General features: G+C 43.4%; 1 protein-coding gene across 5 annotated transcripts in view; it reads left to right on the plus strand.

Moving 5' to 3' along the window:
* The window catches only part of yaf2 (YY1 associated factor 2), a 166830-nt gene that overhangs the window by 142690 nt on the left and 3061 nt on the right, over positions 1-21079 (plus strand). For all 5 annotated transcript variants that reach the window (XM_067999877.1, XM_067999875.1, XM_067999876.1 and 2 more), the window contains one exon: positions 17971-18123. In XM_067999877.1, coding sequence (XP_067855978.1) covers positions 17971-18123 — 153 coding nt within the window. The remainder of the gene's footprint in view (positions 1-17970; positions 18124-21079) is intronic.

Consider the following 21079-nt stretch of genomic DNA (forward strand, 5'->3'; position numbering starts at 1 on the left):
CAAGACTTGATATCGGAGACGCAGTCAAGAGATCATGAAAAAATCACCTTCTTTCCACTTGCCCTTTATAGTCCCCTGTGAGTTTCTGTACCCTCCCCTCTGAGGTGAAAAGCTTTTCCTTTTGTCTTTTTAATCAACAGATAGGCGCTTTTTACATCTTTTACCACGTCTGTTGTAGCTGGCTTTTTTGTGTGTAAACATCCCACAGTACATATACCTCATGGCTTCCATTCCTCCACAGACCTAGTTCTACAGCTGACTCTGTTCCTCCATCTTTTTAAAGATATGTTGAAGATCTGCCGAGCAGAACTTCTCTGCTTTAAGAACTCTGAGATAAGTCAGAGAGTCATTCTGTCTCAAACTCAGTTTCTTAGTAAATTAAATATTTTTTAATATTTAAAAACGTTTAAAAAGTGCCTACTAGTGCCTGAGCGCCTAGGAAAACTAGATTAATTTTAAAACCCTCCTCGAATGGCCACAGGCGGCGCAATCTGCGAAAACTCACCACCCTCGTTGTTTCGAGCTGGGGACATGGCCAGTTTTGAGGGCGGGGCTGGATTCAGCAACAATTTTTCTTAAAACAGCACAGAAACTTGAATTATGCTGGGCATAAATTACTCCCAGTGTGAATCGAAATTCCGCCATGTTTTGGGCTGATTCAGCCAGATTGCGCTGAAAAAGCCAGCGCAATCTAGCAGAAACTCAGGGTTCAGGTCTCTGGCTGGCTGTGTCATAGCACTACCTGAGCACACGATGCCAAAACAAAGACGCGCCAACTAGAACCGTGACCATGCCATTTATATGGGACTGCAATAGGCGGACAAAGTAGAACCAAGTCACACAAAAATAGAGACTTTAATGGAAGTCAGTCCAATTATTTATAAATGTAAACAATCTTACAACACCAAGTTATAGTCCAACAATTTTATTTGAAAATCACAAGCTTTCGGAGGCTTCCTCCTTCGTCAGGTGAATGTCAGGAAATCCTTGAACCTTTCGCATTTATATTCAGAGAACAATACCTGGTGATTACAGATAATCATTCCAACTGCCCGTTGTCAAGGCAATCAAAGTGTTACCTACAGGACCACCGAATATACAAACGGCCAGAACACAAAACAGAGATAGAGAGGGAGAAACATCCGAAAGGAAGAGAAAGACTGAAAATGACCCGTTGAATTAAAAACAGATAACTTTTATTCGCTGGTGGGGTTACGTGTAGCGCGACATGAACCCAAGATCCCGGTTGAGGCCGTCCTCATGGGTGCGGAACTTGGCTATCAATTTCTGCTCGACGATTTTGCGTTGTCGTGTGTCTCGAAGGCCGCCTTGGAGTATGCTTACCCGAAGATCGGTGGCTGAATGTCCTTGACTGCTGAAGTGTTCCCCAACTGGGAGGGAACCCTCCTGTCTGGCGATTGTTGCGCGGTGTCTGTTCATCCGTTGTCGCAGTGTCTGCATGGTCTCGCCAATGTACCATGCTCCGGGGCATCCTTTCCTGCAACGTATGAGGTAGACAACGTTGGCCGAGTCACAGGAGTATGAACCATGTACCTGGTGGGTGGTGTCCTCTCGTGTGATGGTGGTATCTGTGTCGATGATTTGGCATGTCTTGCAGAGGTTGCCGCGGCAGGGTTGTGTGGTGTCGTGGACGCTGTTCTCCTGAAAGCTGGGTAATTTGCTGCGAACGATGGTCTGTTTGAGGTTGGGTGGAGGTGTGGGGATGGCCTTAGCAAGGTGTTCGTCATCATCGATGACATGTTGAAGGCTGCGGAGAACATGGCGTAGTTTCTCCGCTCCGGGGAAGTACTGGACAACGAAGGGTACTCTGTTGGTTGCGTCCCGTGTTAGTCTTCTGAGGAGGTCTATGCGATTTTTCGCTGTGGCCCGTCAGAACTGTCGATCGACGAGTCGAGCGTCATATCCCGTCGCGTTCCTCCTCATCTTAGCAGATCCTGTGTATTCGCAGGGCCTGTCCATAGGGGATGGCCTCTTTGACATGGTTAGGGTGGGAGCTGGAAAAGTGGAGCATCGTGAGGTTGTCCGTGGGCTTGCGGTAGAGTGAGGTGCTGAGGTGCCCGTCTTTGATGGAGATTCGTGTGTCCAAGAAAGAAACCGATTCTGAGGAGTAGTCCATGGTGAGCTTGATGGTGGGACGGAACTTGTTGATGTTATCGTGTAGTCTCTTTAGTGATTCTTTATAGACTGACCTCTAACCCTGGGATATAGTAACATCATGTCATCAGCCCCACCTCTCCTTCCCCCTCCCCCAATACATGCACAGCAACAAAAATTGCAGGAATTTGTTGGGGGGAATCACAGGTACTCCTTCCACCAGGCCTTGACTTGGAGATTCTTAGGAACAAATGTAAATCAGGGAGAATGATTAAATGAAATCACCCAGACTGTAAGATAGAAATGCTCATTGGACTTTCAACATGCTTTTTTGCCCACAATTGCCGAGTTTCCAGTCTCTGCCATGCTGGTCGGGCAGGGAGTGGGCGGGGATAAAGGTCAGGAACCTCCAGACCTGGAGAGAGTGAAGGGTTGGGTTGGGGGTGGGGTAAATAAGGTGAGTCACACCAGACTGCTCTGGGCGCAAAGTGCAGTGAGGCTTCAGCTGGAGAAAAAATAACGCGCGAAGAAAGCTGAACTAAACCACAAGTGAAGATTTCTAGCTTATGAATATTTTGTGTGACCTTGTGTGCTACCTTCAGCAGATTTGAAAGGAAGTTTAAATGATTTCAACACCGCCTCTCTTTTATTAAAGTGTTTTTTATCGAGAGTATTGCTCACTCTTCTGGTTGCTTTACGTGGTTCACTAACCACTTCATTAGAATTTGAATTATTATTAGTTTTATTTTTGGCATTGAGATGATAAACTAATCCTTACCAACACAAAAGACAATTGCCTGACTGAATAAAGTGTCATTATGAACACTAAGCTCCTTTTAAGCAAATGTTTGAAAGTGTACTGTAGATTGGCAGCCAGAAACCTGAAGAACTGGTATTACTTGGAGCTGTCTCCTGCCTTGAGGCAGCACTATCAACTCTTAAGTTCAGTGGGAGTCTCACGCAGGAGATCAGTCTCCCTCCCTTGTGGAATTTTTTTAATAAAGAGAGAAAGAACTTTCATTTATATAGCGCCTTTCACGACTTCAGGGTGTCCCAAAGTGCTTTCATAGAATCATATAGCACAGAAGGAGGCCATTCAGCCCATCGTGCCTGTAATGGCTCTTTGAAAGGGCTATTACATTAGTCCGAGTGCCCTGCTCTTTCCCCATAGCCCTGCAAATTTTTCCTTTTCAAGTATTTATCCAATTCCCTATTGAAAGTTACTGTTGAATCTGCTTCCACCATCCTTTCAGGCAGTGCGTTCCAGATCATAACCACTTGCTGCATAAAAAAAAAAATTCTCCTCATCTCGCCCCTGGTTCTTTTGCCAACTACCTTAAATCTGTGTCCTCTGGTTACCGACCCTTCTGCCACTCGAAACAATTTCTCCTTATTTACTCTATCAAAATGCTTCATGATTTTGAACACCTCTATCAAATCTCCCATTAACCTTCTCTGCTCTAAGGAGAACAACCCCAGCTTCTCTAGACTCTCCACATAACTGAAGTCTTTCATCCCTGGTACCATTCTAGTAAATCTCTTCTGCATCCTCTCTAAGGCCTTGTCATGCCAACTAAAGTGTGGTGCCCAGAATTGAACACAATAGTCCAGCTGGGAGTTAACCAGTGTTTTATAAAGGATTAGCATAACTTCCTTGCTATTGTAGTTTATGCCTGTTTAAAAAGCCAAGGGTCCCATATGCTTTTTTAACAGCCTCATCAACTTGTCATGCCACCTTCAAAGATTTGTGTGCATAAACCTGAGGTCTTTCTGTTCCTGCACCCCCTTTAAAATTGTACCATTTAGTTTATATTGCCTCTCTTCATTCTTCTTTCCAAAATGCATCATTTCACACTTCTCTGCATTAAATTTCATCTGCTATGTGTCTGCCCATTTCACCAGTCTGTCTGTGTCCTCCTGAAGTCTGTTACTATCCTCCTAACTGTTCACTACATTTCCAAGTTTTGTGTCATCTGCAAACTTTGAAATTATACCCTGTATACCCAAGTCCAGGTTATTAATATATATCAAAAAGGGCAGTGGTCCTGATACTGACCCCTGGGGAACACCACTGTATACTTCCCTCCAGTCTGATAAATAACTGTTCACTATTACTCTCTGCCCCTCAGCCAATTTTGTATCCAATGAAATACTTTTGACATGTAGCACTGATGTAATGTAGGGAATGTGGCATCTGATTTGTGTACAGCAAAGTCCCACAAACAAGTGACCAGATAATCTGTTTCAGCGGTAAATATTGGCCAGGTCGTTGGGGAGAACTCCCCTGTTCTTCTTTGAATAGTGCCGTGGGATCTTTTACATCCACCTGAGAGGAGAGACGGGGCCCTTGACTGAACGTCTCATTGGAAAGACAGCATCGCCGACAGTGCACTGAGATGTCACTCTATGCACTCAGGTCCCTGGAGTGGGACCTGAAACCACAACCTTCTGACTCAGAGGCGAAAGTGCTACCATTGAGCCTAGGCTGACACTTGATGTTGTCTAATTCACAAGAAATAATCCCTGATACACGTGTGTTGCAAGTTGTTGGTCACCAATTGTGAAAATTGGTGCCATACACATAGTCATATGGGATAGTATAAATTTATACCACAAAAGGTCTGTTGGTGAAATATGTTAAATATAGCTGCACATGGGCTGCTTAGAAGCAAGTTATATTGTATGTGCAGCTGAAGACCAAGTCTTTGGCTACGCATATAACGTGGCTGCATTGCGTACTGCTGTTGTGTGCCATTCTGCAGCAGTGATGGTGGTACCTGACACAGCCATTTAATCAATGGAAAAAAGAATTGGTCCTGTAAGTCTCATATTGCCCACTACTATTAATATTGCACCATCATCTTTTATATGGAAACTAGTTCATTTAGGGCTTACTCTGTGTAACCCGCTTGTGGGTTTGGAGCTAAGGTAACTTTGTGAGGCAAAGGAGATTTGTACTATTGCACCTTTAATGCCATGAAACTGCTGAGAGATGTCACCGTCAATTGAAACTTATTTTTAAAAATGAAAGAAAAAAAGACTTGCATTTATATAGCGCCTTTCATGACCTCAGGACTTCCACAAAGCACTTTAAAGCCAATGACGTACGTTTGAAGTGTAGTCATTGTTGATAATGTATGAAATGCGGCAGCCAATTTGCGCACAGCAAGGTCCCACAAACAGGAATTTAATAATGACCATATAATCTGTTTTAGTAATGTTGGTTGAGGGATAGATATTGGTCAGGACACCTGGGTGAACTCCCCTGCTGTTCTTCAAAATAGTCACGTGGGATCTTTTAGATCCACCTGAGAGGGCCGATCGGGCCTCGGTTTAACATCTCATCCAAAAGACAGCACATCACTCCTGCGTCAGCCTAGATTTTATGTTTAAGTTTCTGGAGTGGGACTTGAACCCACAACCTTCTGACTCAGGCGAGAGTGCTACCAACTGAGCCACAGCTGACACCTATTAAAATAAATCCTATTACTTTTTACTGCACAAGCTAGCTTGGAGAAAGGGTGTGTGATTTGCCTTCAATTGTTCCAAGTGGAGAGTTCTGAAGTTTTTATGTGATCGTGCTTCATGTTTTCTTACTGACGAGGCATTATGTTACATTTTCATGGTAGGATATATTTTACGCTTAAATATTATGTTTCTCTCTAACATGACTTTCTTTAGCTATTTAGTAAAATTATACTTGTGGAACCCTAAATTGTCTAATGAAATCCTGCTATTATCTGGTTTTCATTGTCTTGGAATATGTACCAGTGCATTAACCTTTAAATTGATCCACTTCAATCACATGACTCTGAGCTTTTGAAAGTCACTATCAGTAATTGGGAGAGGAGTTGGAATGTTTCGTGAGGGCGGGGAGGGGAGAGGAGCAAATTTTTATCTGGGACAAAACTTTCTATGACAACCAGTTGGTGCACATTTGTTAGGTCTTGATTTTTTTTAGTATAAAAATATACTCAGCAGCAGAAAAGAATTATTGTATGTTATTGCATCACCAATATGACAAGGTCGCATTGCCTATCTCTGTGATATAGAGCAATGATTTTCAAACTTTTCTGTATGTGGAACCGATTGCCAACATTGACGCATTCCCAGGAACCCCCTGCCAAAATTGAGTCACGTCCAGGGTTCCCCTGCCAATACTGACAACCACCCAGGGTTCCCCTGCCAATACTGACACACTCCCAGGAACGCCCTGCCAACACTGACTCACACCCAGAGGTCCCCTACCAATACTGACACACTCCCAGGAACGCCTGCCAACACTGACTCACACCCAGGGTTCCCCTACCAATACTGACACACTCCCAGGAACGCCCTGCCAACACTGACTCACACCCAGGGTTCCCCTACCAATACTGACACACTCCCAGGAACGCCTGCCAACACTGACTCACACCCAGGGTTCCCCTACCAATACTGACACACTCCCAGGAACGCCCTGCCAACACTGACTCACACCCAGGGTTCCCCTACCAATACTAACACACTCCCAGGAACGCCTGCCAACACTGACTCACACCCAGGGTTCCCCTACCAATACTGACACACTCCCAGGAACGCCCTGCCAATACTGACTCACACCCAGGGTTCCCCTGCCAATACTGACACACTCCCAGGAACGCCCTGCCAACACTGACTCACACCCAGGGTTACCCTACCAATACTAACACACTCCCAGGAACGCCCTGCCAACACTGACTCACACCCAGGGTTCCCCTACCAATACTAACACACTCCCAGGAATGCCCTGCCAATACTGACACACTCCCAGGAATGCCGGGCCAATACTGACACACTCCCAGGAACGCCCTGCCAATACTGACACACTCCCAGGAACGCCCTGCCAATGCTGACACACACCTGAGTTCCCTGCCAATACTGACTCACACCCAGGAACCCGCTGCCAAAACTGACTCACACCCAGGGTTCCCTTGCCAATACTAATGCACTCCCAGGGTTCCCCTGCCAAACTGACTCACGCCCAGGGTTCCCCTGCCAATACTGATGCACACCCAGGAACCCCCTGCCAATACTTACCACGTTGACCCACTCTCAGGGGCCCTCTTTAAATATTTACACATTCTTATGGACCCTCTGTTCTAACTTCATAAGGACGGTGTTAATTACCATGGGGAAAAAAACATTTAGTGTATAGCAACAAATAAGAATATCAAATACAAAATTCTCCAGACATGGTTTGTGCACAGCCCTAGATAGACCACAATCCAGGCGTCAATTTTAATTTTACGTGCTTGTTGTTATCTGTTTTACCCAATACGGTTTAACTCATTTCCCCTGTTTTGCTGGTCCAAAAGGGAATCCAAAGAAAAATGTGATCAATTTTTGCAAAATTCTGCTGACTTGAATAATTTAGTAAATATTTCATAATATCATAGTAGGTACAGCACAGGAGGAAGTTATTCGTCCCATCGTGCCTGTGCCTTTTTGAAAGAGCTTTCCCATTTCTCCCACTCCTCTGCTCTTTCCCCATGGTCCTGTAACTTTAACTTTTTTCCCTTCAAGTATTTATCTAATTCCCTTTTGAAAGTTACTATTGAATCGGCTTCCACCACCCTTTCAGACAGTGCATTCCAGACCATTACAACACGTTGTTTCAAAAAATGTTTCCTCATGTCGCCTCTGGCTCTTCTGCCTATCACCTTAAATCTGTGCCCTCTGGTTACCGACCCATATGCCACTCAAAATAGTTTCTTCTTAGTTAATCTGTCAAAACTGTTCATGATTTTGAATACCTCTATCAAACCTCCCCTTAAGCTTCTCTGTTCTGAGGAGAACAACCCCAACTTCTCCAGTCTCTCCACATAACTGAAGTCCCTCATCCCTGCCACCATTCTAATAAATCTCTTCTGCACCCTCTCTAGGGCTTTGACATCCTTCATAAAGTGTGGTGCCCAGAATTGAACACAATGCTCCAGCTGAGGCCTAATTAGTGTTTTATAAAGGTTTAGCATAACGTACTTGCTTTTGTACACTATGCTTCTATTGATAAAGCCCAGGATCCCAAATGCTTTTTTAACAGCCTTTTCAACTTGTCCTGCCATCTTCAAAGATTTGTGAATGTGCACCCCCAGGTCTCTCTGCTCCTGCACTCCCTTTAAAATTGTACCATTTAGTTTATATTGCTTCTCCTCATTCTTCCTATGAGGAACCTACCAAAATGTATCACTTCACACTTCTCTGCGTTAAATTTCATCTGCCATGTGTCTGCCCATCTCACCAGTCTGTCCATGACCTCCTGAAGTCTGTTACTATCCTCCACATTGTTTAGTACATTTCCAAGTTTCGTATCATCTGCAAACTTAGAAATTATACCCTGTATACCAAAGTCCAGGTCATTAATATATAACAAAAAGAACAGTGGTCCTAATATCGATCCCTGGGGGACACCACTGTATGCTTCCCTCCAGTCTGAAAAACAACCATTCATCACTACTCTCTGCTTTCTGTCCCCTAGCCAATTTTGTATCCACGCTGCCACTGTCCCTTTAATCCCATGGGCTTTAATTTTGCTAATAAGTCTATTATGTGGTACTTTATCAAACGCCTTTTGAAAATCCATATACACAACATCAACCGCACTATCCTCATCAACCCTCTCCATTACTTCATCAATGAACTCAAATCAGGTTGGTCAAACATGATTTTCCTTTAACAAATCCATGCTGACTTTCATTTATTAGCCCATACTTTTTCAAGTGCCAATTTATTTTGTCCCGGATTATTGTCTCTAAAAGTTCCCCCACCACCGACGTTAGGCTGACTGGCCTGTAATTGCCGGGTTTATCCCTCTTCCCTTTTTTGAACAGGGGTGTAACATTTGCAATTCTCCAGTCCTCTGGCATCGTCCCCATATCTAAGGAGGATTGAAAGATGTGGCCAAGGGCTCTTGCTGCACACAGAAGTGAAATGTGTCTGGTGCAGAGTTTGTGGCTCATTTTCAGATTTTTTTTTATGTCCCTCTTATTTTTCCGTAGTTGTCACCCTCTCCTGTCGCCTGTAATAACTGGTCTAAAAAGTTTAACTGGACCTTCTGTCTCTTCTCACTCTCCTCCACCCTCCTTCCATACATTAGCTGAGAGGCAGGGAAGTAATTAAGTTGCCCATTGCTTGCCCACTTTACTACCACTCCTTGTTTTGTTGGCTTCCATTTTTTTTCTTGTGCATAATTAAAATTGAGTAAAAATGTCTGCATTGATCACAATAAATGCACTGGCCAGAAGACAATATTGCAGCACAGAGTGAGAAGCTCAGTGCACAGGTTGCAAACTAAACTGCTGCTCCCCATGTCTTTCACTGCACTCACCATGTAAATGAGAGATAGCCATGTTCATGGCTTATAGCTGTAATGCTGAGCTCTCGCTTGTGTAAAGCTGTTTTTATATTGTGCATGACCCATGTCTGTGCCACTGGCCCTGAACATGCAGGTTTACTGTCGACAGCAGCAGCCCCAAAAGAAATTTGGCCAGATTCACAAACGCCAACCTCCGAGAAGATCCAGTTGAAAAATACAAAATTGGTCTTCTCCGATATCGTCCTTAGTAAATCCAACAAATTTACTTTGGGGTTAGCCGCGCCAGGAGCTAGCCAGATCACTTAAGCCGATATAAAAACAGCTTATATTGAGAACTTTCCCCAGACTCCTCGGCACCTTGATTCAGTACTTAAATCCTTCTTTTGCTGAAAGCTCCAGACTTTGCTTCTAATTGGCCTCTGGCCTCCAATGACTCATTGTTCACAGCTCAGCAGATTGAAAGAAGGAAAGTCCTGCATTTATATAGTACCTTTCACGACCTCAGGATGTCACAAAGCGCTTTACATTGAATGAATTCTTTTGAAGTGTAGTCACTGTTGTAATGTAGGAAACGCAGCAGACAAATTGAGCACAGCAAGTTCCTACAAACAGCAACGTGATAATAACCAGATAATGTTTTAGTGACATGGGTTGAGGGATAAATATTGGCCAGGACACCTCCCCTTCTCTTCAAAATAATGCCTTGGGATCTTTTATGTCCACCTGAAAGGGCAGATGGGGCCTCGGTTAATCGTCTCCCGTGAAAGGCAGCACCTCTGATAGTGTAGCATTCCCTTAATACTACACTGGAATGTTAGCCTAGATTCTGTGTTCAAGTCTCAAGAGTGGGACTGTGAACCCACAACCTTCTAACTCAGAGGCAAGAGTGCTACCACTAACCCACGGCTGACACAAACATGTTTTCTTTATACACTGGGGTACTGGGCTTGCCAAAGCCCTTGATTGGTAAACTAGAAATGCAAATGGTTTCAAAGGTGACAACATTTAATTAGATTGAATTTTTAACCTGCATATTTTGGGTTTGCAGTTCATATCTTTACACCTGATATTCTCCTTGGGTTTGCCGTGACTGCCCACTCCCATTAGAGGACCGCATGTCCCTACGACCCGGAGTGCACCTTTACCCTATCCAGTACCTCGCTAAATGTCACTAGACCCAGCTGTATTCCAGCTAACTGGAATATATCACAATATGTTCATCTTCAGTAGGCACATGGAATACACACACTTCACTGAGACTCGGGCGATAAACCAGCAGACAATTTAACAGGTAAATGAAGAGAAATTGTAAATTTTTCTGCAAACTATCAAAATATCAAAACAACAATGATACTTCTGCACTAACCCTCCACATAAAATGGAACCTTCAACCATGGTCACTCACTTATTATTTGGCCAGACTCCTCCCAAGGAGCCGGATGATTGAACCAAGGTCTCCCTGGCTTCAGACTGACTTAGTCAGCCACAGGAGTACCATCAAAATCCTTTGAAGATATACTGACACAAAGGAGGCTAAAGAACCGAACCTCTCATAACTGCAGTAGATTGACAGCAGTTCACAAATTGTTCACTACATGGAATGTTTGTCCCTACAAGCACATCTGCCACTTGTAGTAAAGTTCAGAGGCATTGCTTGACCTGTCTGTCTCCATATAAATTGCCAAGTTGATCAAATTAAATTTAAAAAAATCTGAGCAGATTTTTTGTTAGTACTCATCGCGGGATGAGGGATGTTGGTGCTAAGTACAGGTGAGTGTCATAACTGTACTGACAATCCCAGCTGGCCAGTCAGGTCTCCTGTAAGTACAGTGTGGCATTGACTCATAACTGATGATACTATGAGGTACTTAGACACCTGGGCAATCATCTGGTCAATTAGTTGATACTTTTATTAAAAAATATATATTTTTTGCCCATTTCCTGCTGGGCTACAGTTCCTTGGGTGCTGGCAAGTAAAAGTAAGGAAAACCCAAAAATGTTTTATAAATACATAAAGAGCAAGAGGAAAACCAAGGAAAGAGTAGGACCTATTAGAGATCAAAAAGGTAACCTGTGTGTGGAGGCGGAAGACGTGGGTATGGTTCTTAATGAATACTTTGCATCTGTCTTCACAAAAGAGGGGGATGATGCAGACATTGTAGTTGAGGAGGAGTGTGAAATATTGAATGGGATAAACATAGTGAAGTATTAAGGGGTTTAGCATCTTTGAAAGTAGATAAATCACCAGGCCTGGATGAAATGTATCCCAGGCTGTTAAGAGAAGGGGGAAATAGCAGAGGCTCTAACCATCATTTTCCAATCCCCCCTGGCTACAGGCGTGGTGCCGGATGATTGCGGGACTGCTAACGTTGTACTGTTGTTTAAAAAGGGAGATAGAGATAGACCGAGTAATTACAGGCCAGTCAGTCTAACCTCGGTGGTGGGCAAATTATTGGAATCAATTCTGAGGGACAGGATAAACTGTCACTTAGAAAGGCACGGATTAATCAAGGACAGTTAGCGTGGATTTGTTACGGGAAGGTCGTGTCTGACTAACTTGATTACATTTTTTGAGGAGGTAACAAGGAGGGTCGATGAGGGTAACGTGTTTGATGTACATGGATTTTAGCAAGGCTTTTGACAAGGTCCCACATGGCAGACTGGTCAAAAAAGTAAAAGCCCATGGGATCCAAGGGAGAGTGGATCCAAAATTGACTCAGTGGCAGGAAGCAAAGGGTAATGGTTGACGGGTGTTTCTGTGACTGGAAGGCTGTTTCCAGTGGGGTTCCACAAGCTCAGTACTAGGTCCCTTGCTTTTTGTGGTATATATTAATGATTTGGACTTGAATGTGGGGGGCTTGATCAAGAAGTTTGCAGATGATAAAAAAATTGGTTGTGTGGTTGATATTGAGGAGGAAAGCTGTAGACTGCAGGAAGATATCAATGGACTGGTCAGGTGGGCAGAAAAGTGGCAAATGGAATTCAATCCGGAGAAGTGTGAGGTAATGCATTTGGGGAGGGCAAACAAGGCAAGGGAATACACAATAAATGGGAGGATACTGAGAGGTGTAGAGGAACAAAGGGACCTTGGAGTGCATGTCCACAGATCCCTGAAGGTAGCAGGACAGGTAGATAAGATGGTTAAAAAGGCATATGTGATACTTTCCTTTATTAGCCGAGGCATAGAATATAAGAGCAGAGAGGTTATGCTAGAACTGTATAAAACATTGGTTAGGCCACAGCTTGAGTACTGCATACAGTTCTGGTCACCACATTACAGAAACGATATGTTTGCACTAGAGAGGGTACAGAGGAGATTTTATGAGGATTTTGCCAGGGCTGGAGAATTTTAGCTATCAGGAAAAATTGGAAAGGCTGGGGTTGTTTTCTTTGGAACAAAGGAGGCTGAGGGGAGATTTAATTGAGGTATATAAAATTATGACGGGACTTGATAGAGTGGATAGGAAGGACCTATTTCCCTTAGCAGAGGGGTCAGTGACCAGGGGGCATAGATTTAAAGTAATTGGTAGAAGGATTAGAGGGGAGCTGAGGAGAAATTTTTTCACCCAGAGGGTGGTGGGGGTCTGGAACTCACTGCCTGAAAGGGAGGTAGAGGCAGAAACCCTCAACTCATTTAAAAAGTACCTATAGGGCTACAGACCAAGTGCTGGAAAGTGGGATTAAGCTAGATAGCTCTTTTTCAGCTGGCACGGACACGATGGGCCGAATGGCCTCCTTCTGTGCCGTAACTTTCTATGATTCTATGAATATTTCGGCTCTCGTGATCCCGTCAGGTCGCAATCTAATTGTGACACAGTGGCTTATTTTGGAAAGAACTGAGTGCCTTGGAGTTTTGTTTTTATTTACAATCAGATATTAAGGGTCAGTACACGTGTGTGATTCCACTCGCAGAACAGCCTTGGAGCTTTACTGTTCACACTGCCATATCCAGTTGCCTTTGTGCCTCGACTATACAGCCCTTAGGTAGCCTCTAAACGCCAGCCATTGAACTGAAGCCCACTAAATAAACATGTTGAACAATCTTACCTTGCCTGTAGCGTTCTAGTGATTATCTCCACTTGGTGCCATCCAGTGCCTCCATTTGTGTGTTGGATATAGAAGAAGCATGTTACGTTGGCCATAATCCTCCTTCAAGCTGCTGGTGTTCAATTCGCTGAAGAAAAACTGCCATTGCAGATAGATTCAGTCCATTAAATGCCAGTTTTTTTCTTTATGATTTTAGTCCCACTTTGAAAATGGAAGGTTTCAGGGGGGAAAAAACACAATTCCAAGTATTCGCAGTAATTTGTTTTAAAGGACAAACAGTCCAAGATACGCTTATTGGAAAAACTGTGGAAATAGAGAAGTGGGCACTGGATTTAATACAGTAATGCAGTGGCATTGGGGTTAATAATACAATAATGCAGCAGCGTTTGGGTATAATGCAGCTGTATTGGGGTTGATACAGTAATGCAGCGGCATTGAGTCAATAATACTCTAATGCAGTGGTTTGGGGTTATTGCAGTGGTATTAGGGCTGTTAATACAGTATTGCAGCAACAATGGTGCTAATGCAGTAATGCAGGGCATTGATGATGCAGTAGTGCAGTGGCATTGGGGTAACTAATACTGTAATGCAGTGGTTTTGAGATTAATGCAGCGGTATTAGGGTTGTTAGTACAGTATTACAGCGACATTGGGGTTAATGTAATTCACTAACAATAGCGTTAATTGTACACTAATACAGAGGCATTGGGGTTACTGACACAGCACCATTGAGGTTAATAATACAGTAAAGCAGTGGCATTGGGATTAATGCACTTCTGATGTCACTCTTGTTGCGTGAGTCCATTTATTACCGAATGTTAGAGTTTGTTGCAAGGTCCCAAGCTCAGAATCCTGGAATTATCCACAACTGCCAGCAGTCAAAGGGTTATGACTTTCAGAATGTTTCCAGGGGCTTGAAAGTGAGCAGACATTTTGTATGCGTCTGAGTGTCTGTCTGTGTGTGTATGTATGTGTGTCTGTCTGTGTGTGTGTGTCTGTATGTATGAGTGTGTGTGTAGTTTTAATACTAATCCTCCATGCCTCTCGAAACCAAAAATTACACTAGGGCATGTTTCATCATTCCGAGGCGTCATCCCTAATTAATTTGTGTTTGCAGATGTCTGAACTACCCATTGAGCATGCCAGTTGAACTATAGATAGCAAAAAATACACTGTAGTGAACTGAATGGGCTTTTAAACAGCAACGGTTGCAGGTCTGTGACAATTTGTGAAAGGTTGGCAGTAGATGGCGTCTTTGAAAACAAAGCCCTGCTCTCAACGTTTCCACCTGCTGGTGCCCAACTGTTAAGCGGATTCCCAGTGCACTGCTCTGTTGATATTTAACACTTGCTCATTGCTCCCAAACCTTCCATGTACCTGACCATTCATCTTGATCAAGTCTCACTCAGCAACTTGTGGATAGGTTATAAAGCATGCGCTGGCCAGAGTTTTATCACTTGCACAGTACTTTTGAGATAATTTATTGTGGGGAGAATTTGGCAAAAGCAGTAATAGTTTAGAAATAAAAATGCAATGGGACTTTTATCCAGCTGTACTTCCAGGTGCCCTTTTTTTTCACTTCTGCTTCAATCACTAACTCCAGTAGTACAATCGACAGCCTCACAACCCTCTGTGTGTATAAAAAAAGTTTATCCTACTCTCTGTCCTAAATCCCTTGCTTTAATCTATATCCCTGTTCTGGACCACACAATCACTGCAAACAGCCGGTTTCCATTTGCTCTGCCCCAACCCTTCATAAATTTAAACACCTTTATCAAATCACCCTGTAATCGCCACTGTTCTAACAAAAACAGACACAATTTTTCAAGTCTTTCTTTGTATTTGTATTTTGTTATACCAGGCCATATCTTAACGAATCTGTGCTCTACCCTCTCCATTGCCTCAACATCTTTCCTATGTCGTGAAGCCTAAAACTGCACAAGTACTCCATCTGCAGTCTTACTAAGATTTTATATAGATTCTCCATTACATCTCAACTTGTAGGCAGAGAAGGAGAGGGAATCTGACAAATACTGAGGCTTGTTGTGGCCCATTGAGGCTTTTAAGTTCCAAGTCACGATGTAAATTTCTTTCTGTACTTGTAGTGAGGTGTTGTACCACAACTGTGATAAAATGCTTTGTTTACATTTTTGGGGGCCCACAAAGACTATTAAGAGGCCTGCAGTGCAGAAAAAATACTGAGCTGCATTTTATTAGTATTTGGGAATCTATAGATCACTTTCAAAACCTTGCAAATAGAAGGCATGAAATTAGGTCATCTTGTATATCTGCAATGTAAAAGCACTGCCAATGTGCACTCTAAGACAGGACGATGAAAGGGAAGGTACCAGTGCTTTCCTATACAGTGCCCACCATTTATAGCGGGTGCAATCGTGTGAATGCGATTTGTCCACTATATGCGATGGCCAGTATAACGCGGTAGCACTAAAAAAATTAATAATCATTTCAGTTGCAGTGTCATACACTTTTTGGAAACTTGCCCAGCAACACAGTAAGTTTTGTATACTAATATGCTGAGCTGTAGAGTGGATATCTTTAGCACGCATGCTGGCTTGCTCTACATACAAGTGCACAGTAAATAATCAAACAACCTGCAGAGGACAGAGGGCACGTAGACCCAGGAAAATGAGGATGTGTGAGTCAGCCATCGGATCAGTCGGTCTGGTCACGCAAGCTTAACGCGGGGGAGCAGGTTGGGCCTGTCTGCAACCAGGTCTCTGTATTACACAGTGGAGCTCAGCTGGTAAATAATCTTCTCACAGAGCAGCCCGACGCATGAAAATATTGCCACAAAAATAATCCAATAAATAGAGCCTGTTAGGAAGCAGAAATTGATCTTTCCTTTTAAATTTAACGTGAAAAAGCGAGTAAGCGCAGTTGTTTCTGCCTGAAATAAACGGAGCACTTAATGCCCTATATGATGCACTTAAGGGAAAGCTAGATAAACACATGAGGGAGAAAGGAATAATTATGCTGGTAGAGTTAGATGAAGAGGGATGGGAGGAGGCTCGTGTGGAGCATAAATACCGGCGTGGACCAGTTGGGCTGAATGACCTGTTTCTGAGCTTTAAATGCTATGTAACCAGCAACTTTGAAATTGACGTTATTACAAATGGCTAATGGTAATCGTTTTTTGGCCAATATAAGGGACCGCCCATTTTAAGTGGTGGAGTCTGTATATATGTCTGTAAAACTAGAAATGCAGTTGGGGTTATCTTAGAGTGTCCTCTTTTATAAATGAGTTATATCCTACCTTTGGGCTCCCTCCTCGCAAACTAGCCTTGTCAAAGATGGTGCAGTCATCAAGCAGCACCGTATTAACTTGCTTCTATCCACTGTCGCTTGCTCTTCTCCTGCAGTGCTGTGCTGGTTAAATTGTAACTCCCTCCCCACCGCCCCGACTGCCGACTTTAGTACAAGTTCCTACTGCCGATATAAAATCAGAGACAGCCCAGTGGGATAGATACAGAGTGGGAGATTTAAAATCAGACAGCTGCCAGATACACAGTGGGAGATTTAAAATCGGAGTCAGTCCAGTGGGATAGATACAGAGTAGGATATTAAAAATCAGAGACAACCCTGTGGGAGATTTAAAATCGACAGTGGGAGCAGGACCTGAAGCTGGGACAGGGCATTTCCTTTTAAATATCACAGCACTGGGGGAGAGGAGAAACAGCAGATAGGAATGTTCTGCTTGAAATAAGAAAGAACAGAGGGAAAATTTAAATGTGGATACCAACGACAATTTGCATTTCAATTTTAACTTTATGGTTTAAATTTAAAAAAACAAGGTGCTTCACAGAGAGATGCAAGGAAAACAGACACTGGCCCAGGAAGGGAGATTATGAGGGGTGATGGAAAGTTTGATCAAAGAGATGGGTGCTCAGAGATTTTTAAAGGTGGAGAGGTTTACAGGTGGGAATTCCAAAGATTAGGACTGATGCAGCTGAAAGCTATGCCATTGGTGATGAGACAAGTGGAAGGAGGGGGGAGGGGGAGCGGTGGAGGTGGGCAGTGTACACAAAAGACCTGAGTCAGAAAAATGGAGTGTTTGATAGGAGGGGTGGGCATGACATAGGGCTGGAGAAGATTGCAGATACGCTGGGGTGAGACAATGGAAATTTAAAGACAGTTATAAGGATTTTATATTTCATACATTGGAGAACCAGGGAGCCAATGTAGGCCGGGGAGGGCAGGGTGGGGGGGATGGGGGTGAGGGTAAATGCAACATAGTACAGAGCAGGAAACATGCAGCACAATTTTGAACAAGTTGCCGTTTATGGAGGATGGGAGCCCGTCAAGGACAGCATTGGATTAATCAGTCTGGAAATGACAATGGTGTGAAGAAGTGTCTCACTGACATGATGGTGAGAATTTTGGTGGATAGAAGTAATGCTGACCCCCTGAAGATTAAGACCAAAATATTATTGCAATGTTGTTTTGTGTTGACTTTAGGAAGCCTCGCCCAGTGTCTCAGCTGATGGCACAGCAAGTAACCCAACAATTTGCGTCCCCCACACAACCAAAGAAAGAGAAAAAAGACAAGGGAGAGAAGGAAAAAAATGAGAAAGAAACTGTCAGTAAAAAGAACAGTCACAAGAAAACAAGGTAACGCTTTCTCATAAATGTAACATCAAAAGCAAACATGATTGATGTTTCACTTTATTGCTCACATGTTACAATGTCCTTTCTTCACCAGTTTGTAAGCAAATTAGACTAAAATTTGGGCATTCTTATGCAGAACCCTTCAAGCATATTGATCACAGGCTCACGCTTGTCACACACTAATAACAAAGCAGTTCTGGTGCAGCATTAAGGGGTTAGTTTTTGCAGTCCACAAGACTGGGTTCATTATTTGTCACTTGATCCTAATGCCCATCAAAGCAAGTTGTAACTCTAAGCCTCTGCTAAATTGGTTTTGCACGGAGCTTTTGCTATCATCGAGGCTTGTTGAGAACTGTCCAGTTTTATACAGTGATCCAGGACAGGGAAAACAAAATGCCTGCCCATTGCCTGACACTTCTCACATGGAGGAATACCCCTATTCCCCCGCACCCCCCACCATTACCTACCCACGCTGCTCTTCAGACACCAGGAGCAGTCATGAGATGAGTAGGGCTGTCACCTATTACATTTAAAAACTAGATGGGAGTAGGACAGCAGAAGGCCTGTATGTGCTTTGTTTAATCAAAAAATGTACACATTCGCAGAAACAGATTCACTCATGCAAGCGCATGGCCATTATTTAGAATGCAGGTCGAATAACTGACCTCTCTGGTTCAAAATTAGACAGGGCGCCATTTTTTACACAACCCAGATTAAATCGTGGCGTCCACCAGCCAGTTTCTGTGGGCCAGACTCCATGTGCTTCAGGGCCACACACCACCTCATCAGACCGATTCCTTCAGCCCTGAAGCTGGATTGCAGTATTTACAGCAGCAGATAGCAATTGAATTCTTGGTCCATCTGAGTTACTGTTTACTACGAAGAGGATAATAGTGATAGGGGAGAAAAGGTTTGTGGTCTGAGCCATTGCTTCTGATTGAATTTTAGACCAACTTTTCAGTGTACAGGTCTTGTTACATTGCACCCTGGCTAGTTGGAATTTGAAATTATGACATATGTTTTATAAAATGTACACTTTTTTTGACTTTCCTTCAGTTAGATATCAGTATTCCACGACAATATCAAACAATTTAACATATTGAAATAAATTCAACACAATCCTTGTGCTTTTTTTTACAAATTGTCAAACATCTGCCCTGCATGGGACTGCCCTTGTTCCTTGTTTGGTTCCTCTTGTACTATCCAATGCGGCCATTACAACTTGAGCAGTGGCCTTCCGCCCAGCTTGGTTATCTCCGAAGTTCCACAGGGATCCATTGTAGGCCTCAACCCACCCCCTCTTTTTCCTCACCTGCGTGCTACTCATCTGTGACATTATCTGTGTGTATTGAGTCAACTTCCACATATCAGCTAGCGACGGGCAGCTCGCCCTCTCTCGCTCTTGAGTTCTCTCAACTCCACGACTGCCCCTGTAAAGTCAGGCTTATCTATCTAGCATTAAGTTGCAGATAAGGCAGAATTTCCTCCAATTGAACTGAAGCCATCATTTTGGCTCCCACCAAAATCTCTTTTCCCTTGTCACCGACTCCATCGCCCTAACTGGTTGCTCACTTAGCGTGAACAAAGTTCTGTTGTTCTGTTTGATCCAAAGCCAATCTTCAGATCTTATATTCTATCCACAACTAAGACGTCTTTTAGCTTCACGATATTGTCTGACTCTACCTTATTCCCATTGCTGTTGAAACCTTTATCCATGCCTTCGTCACCTGAAGATTGAATTTCTCCATTGTCTTCATTGCCAGCCTTCTGACTTCCAACCTCTATAAATTCCAAATCATCCAAAACGCCGGCTCCTGCATCCTGACCTATGCTAAGCTCCAATCTCCAATTGCTTATCACCCCAGTCCTTGCTGACCTGCACTGGCTACCTGTCCCCTTAAATATCAAATTTCAAATCCTTGTACTCATCTACAAGTCCCCCCCACCCCCAACTACCTCAACCGCCCTACCTCATCAACTTTCTCCAGCCTGGTGTCTTCCAGTCCTCTGACTCTAGGCTGCTGTGCATCCTCCCTCCCTCCACTCCCCTTCATCTCGCTATTTCCCTTGCCTTTAAAATCCTTGTCAAAGCCAATCTCTTTTGACCAAGCTTCTCCTAACCCTCTCTCTCAAAGTCTTGCAGAGTGCCCCTTTTCCTCCTCTGTGAAGTCTTTTTTCTTCATTAAAGGTCTTACATAAATGCACATTGCGGTTGTTGACTTGGCTTTTCCATTTCAGTATGATTTTGAAGGGAGTCAACATTGGGGCCTATTCAGTTGTGAACTACAGTTGGTCTCTTGTGTCAGTTGTCTTAACAATGCTGCAGTTGAAGTTTCCCAATGTACCTTGTCTTTGTTGCTTACAAGAAGATAGCTTTTTGGCGCAGGAAAAGACCATTAGGCTCAAACAAGCCCATCCCTTTTTCATACTTGAGAAATGCCTGTATTAATACTCGTGCAGGTCTTGCAGTGGAAAGGAATACATCAGGATATGCATCGATCAAAGACTTTCCTTGGTCAAAAATATTCCTATAATAAAATCTTGCTTAGTTTTGTTCTAGGTGAAAATAATCCCTTTTTCAGTTTTCAGATTGTGTTTTTCCTTCCAATCATTCTCCCTCTCTCATCTAGGATCTGTGTGTGCATCAGTACTCTGCATTGATCACCATAAGTACATTTGTGTTGTACCTTACAACTCTCTTGATCTATCCGGGAGGATTCCGCATCAACTTGGCAAACTCCTGACCACTGCTGTTGCAGGCAAAACGTCCCAACCGCAGTGCTCCATTTCTTTATCTGGAGCAGGGCACATGAGGTTTATTCTGGTCACTGAGAAACAAGGAAGACTTCCAAGTGCTGGAGGCACTGCAGAAAAGAGCGCCACAAGTCTGATCCTTAGTGCAGTACTTTATATCGATTCTTATTGACTGTGTAAAATGCAGTACTTCATGTAAATTTCC

This window comes from Heptranchias perlo, chromosome 18 (genome assembly GCF_035084215.1).
Source record: "Heptranchias perlo isolate sHepPer1 chromosome 18, sHepPer1.hap1, whole genome shotgun sequence".
Taxonomy (NCBI): Eukaryota; Metazoa; Chordata; class Chondrichthyes; order Hexanchiformes; family Hexanchidae; genus Heptranchias; species Heptranchias perlo.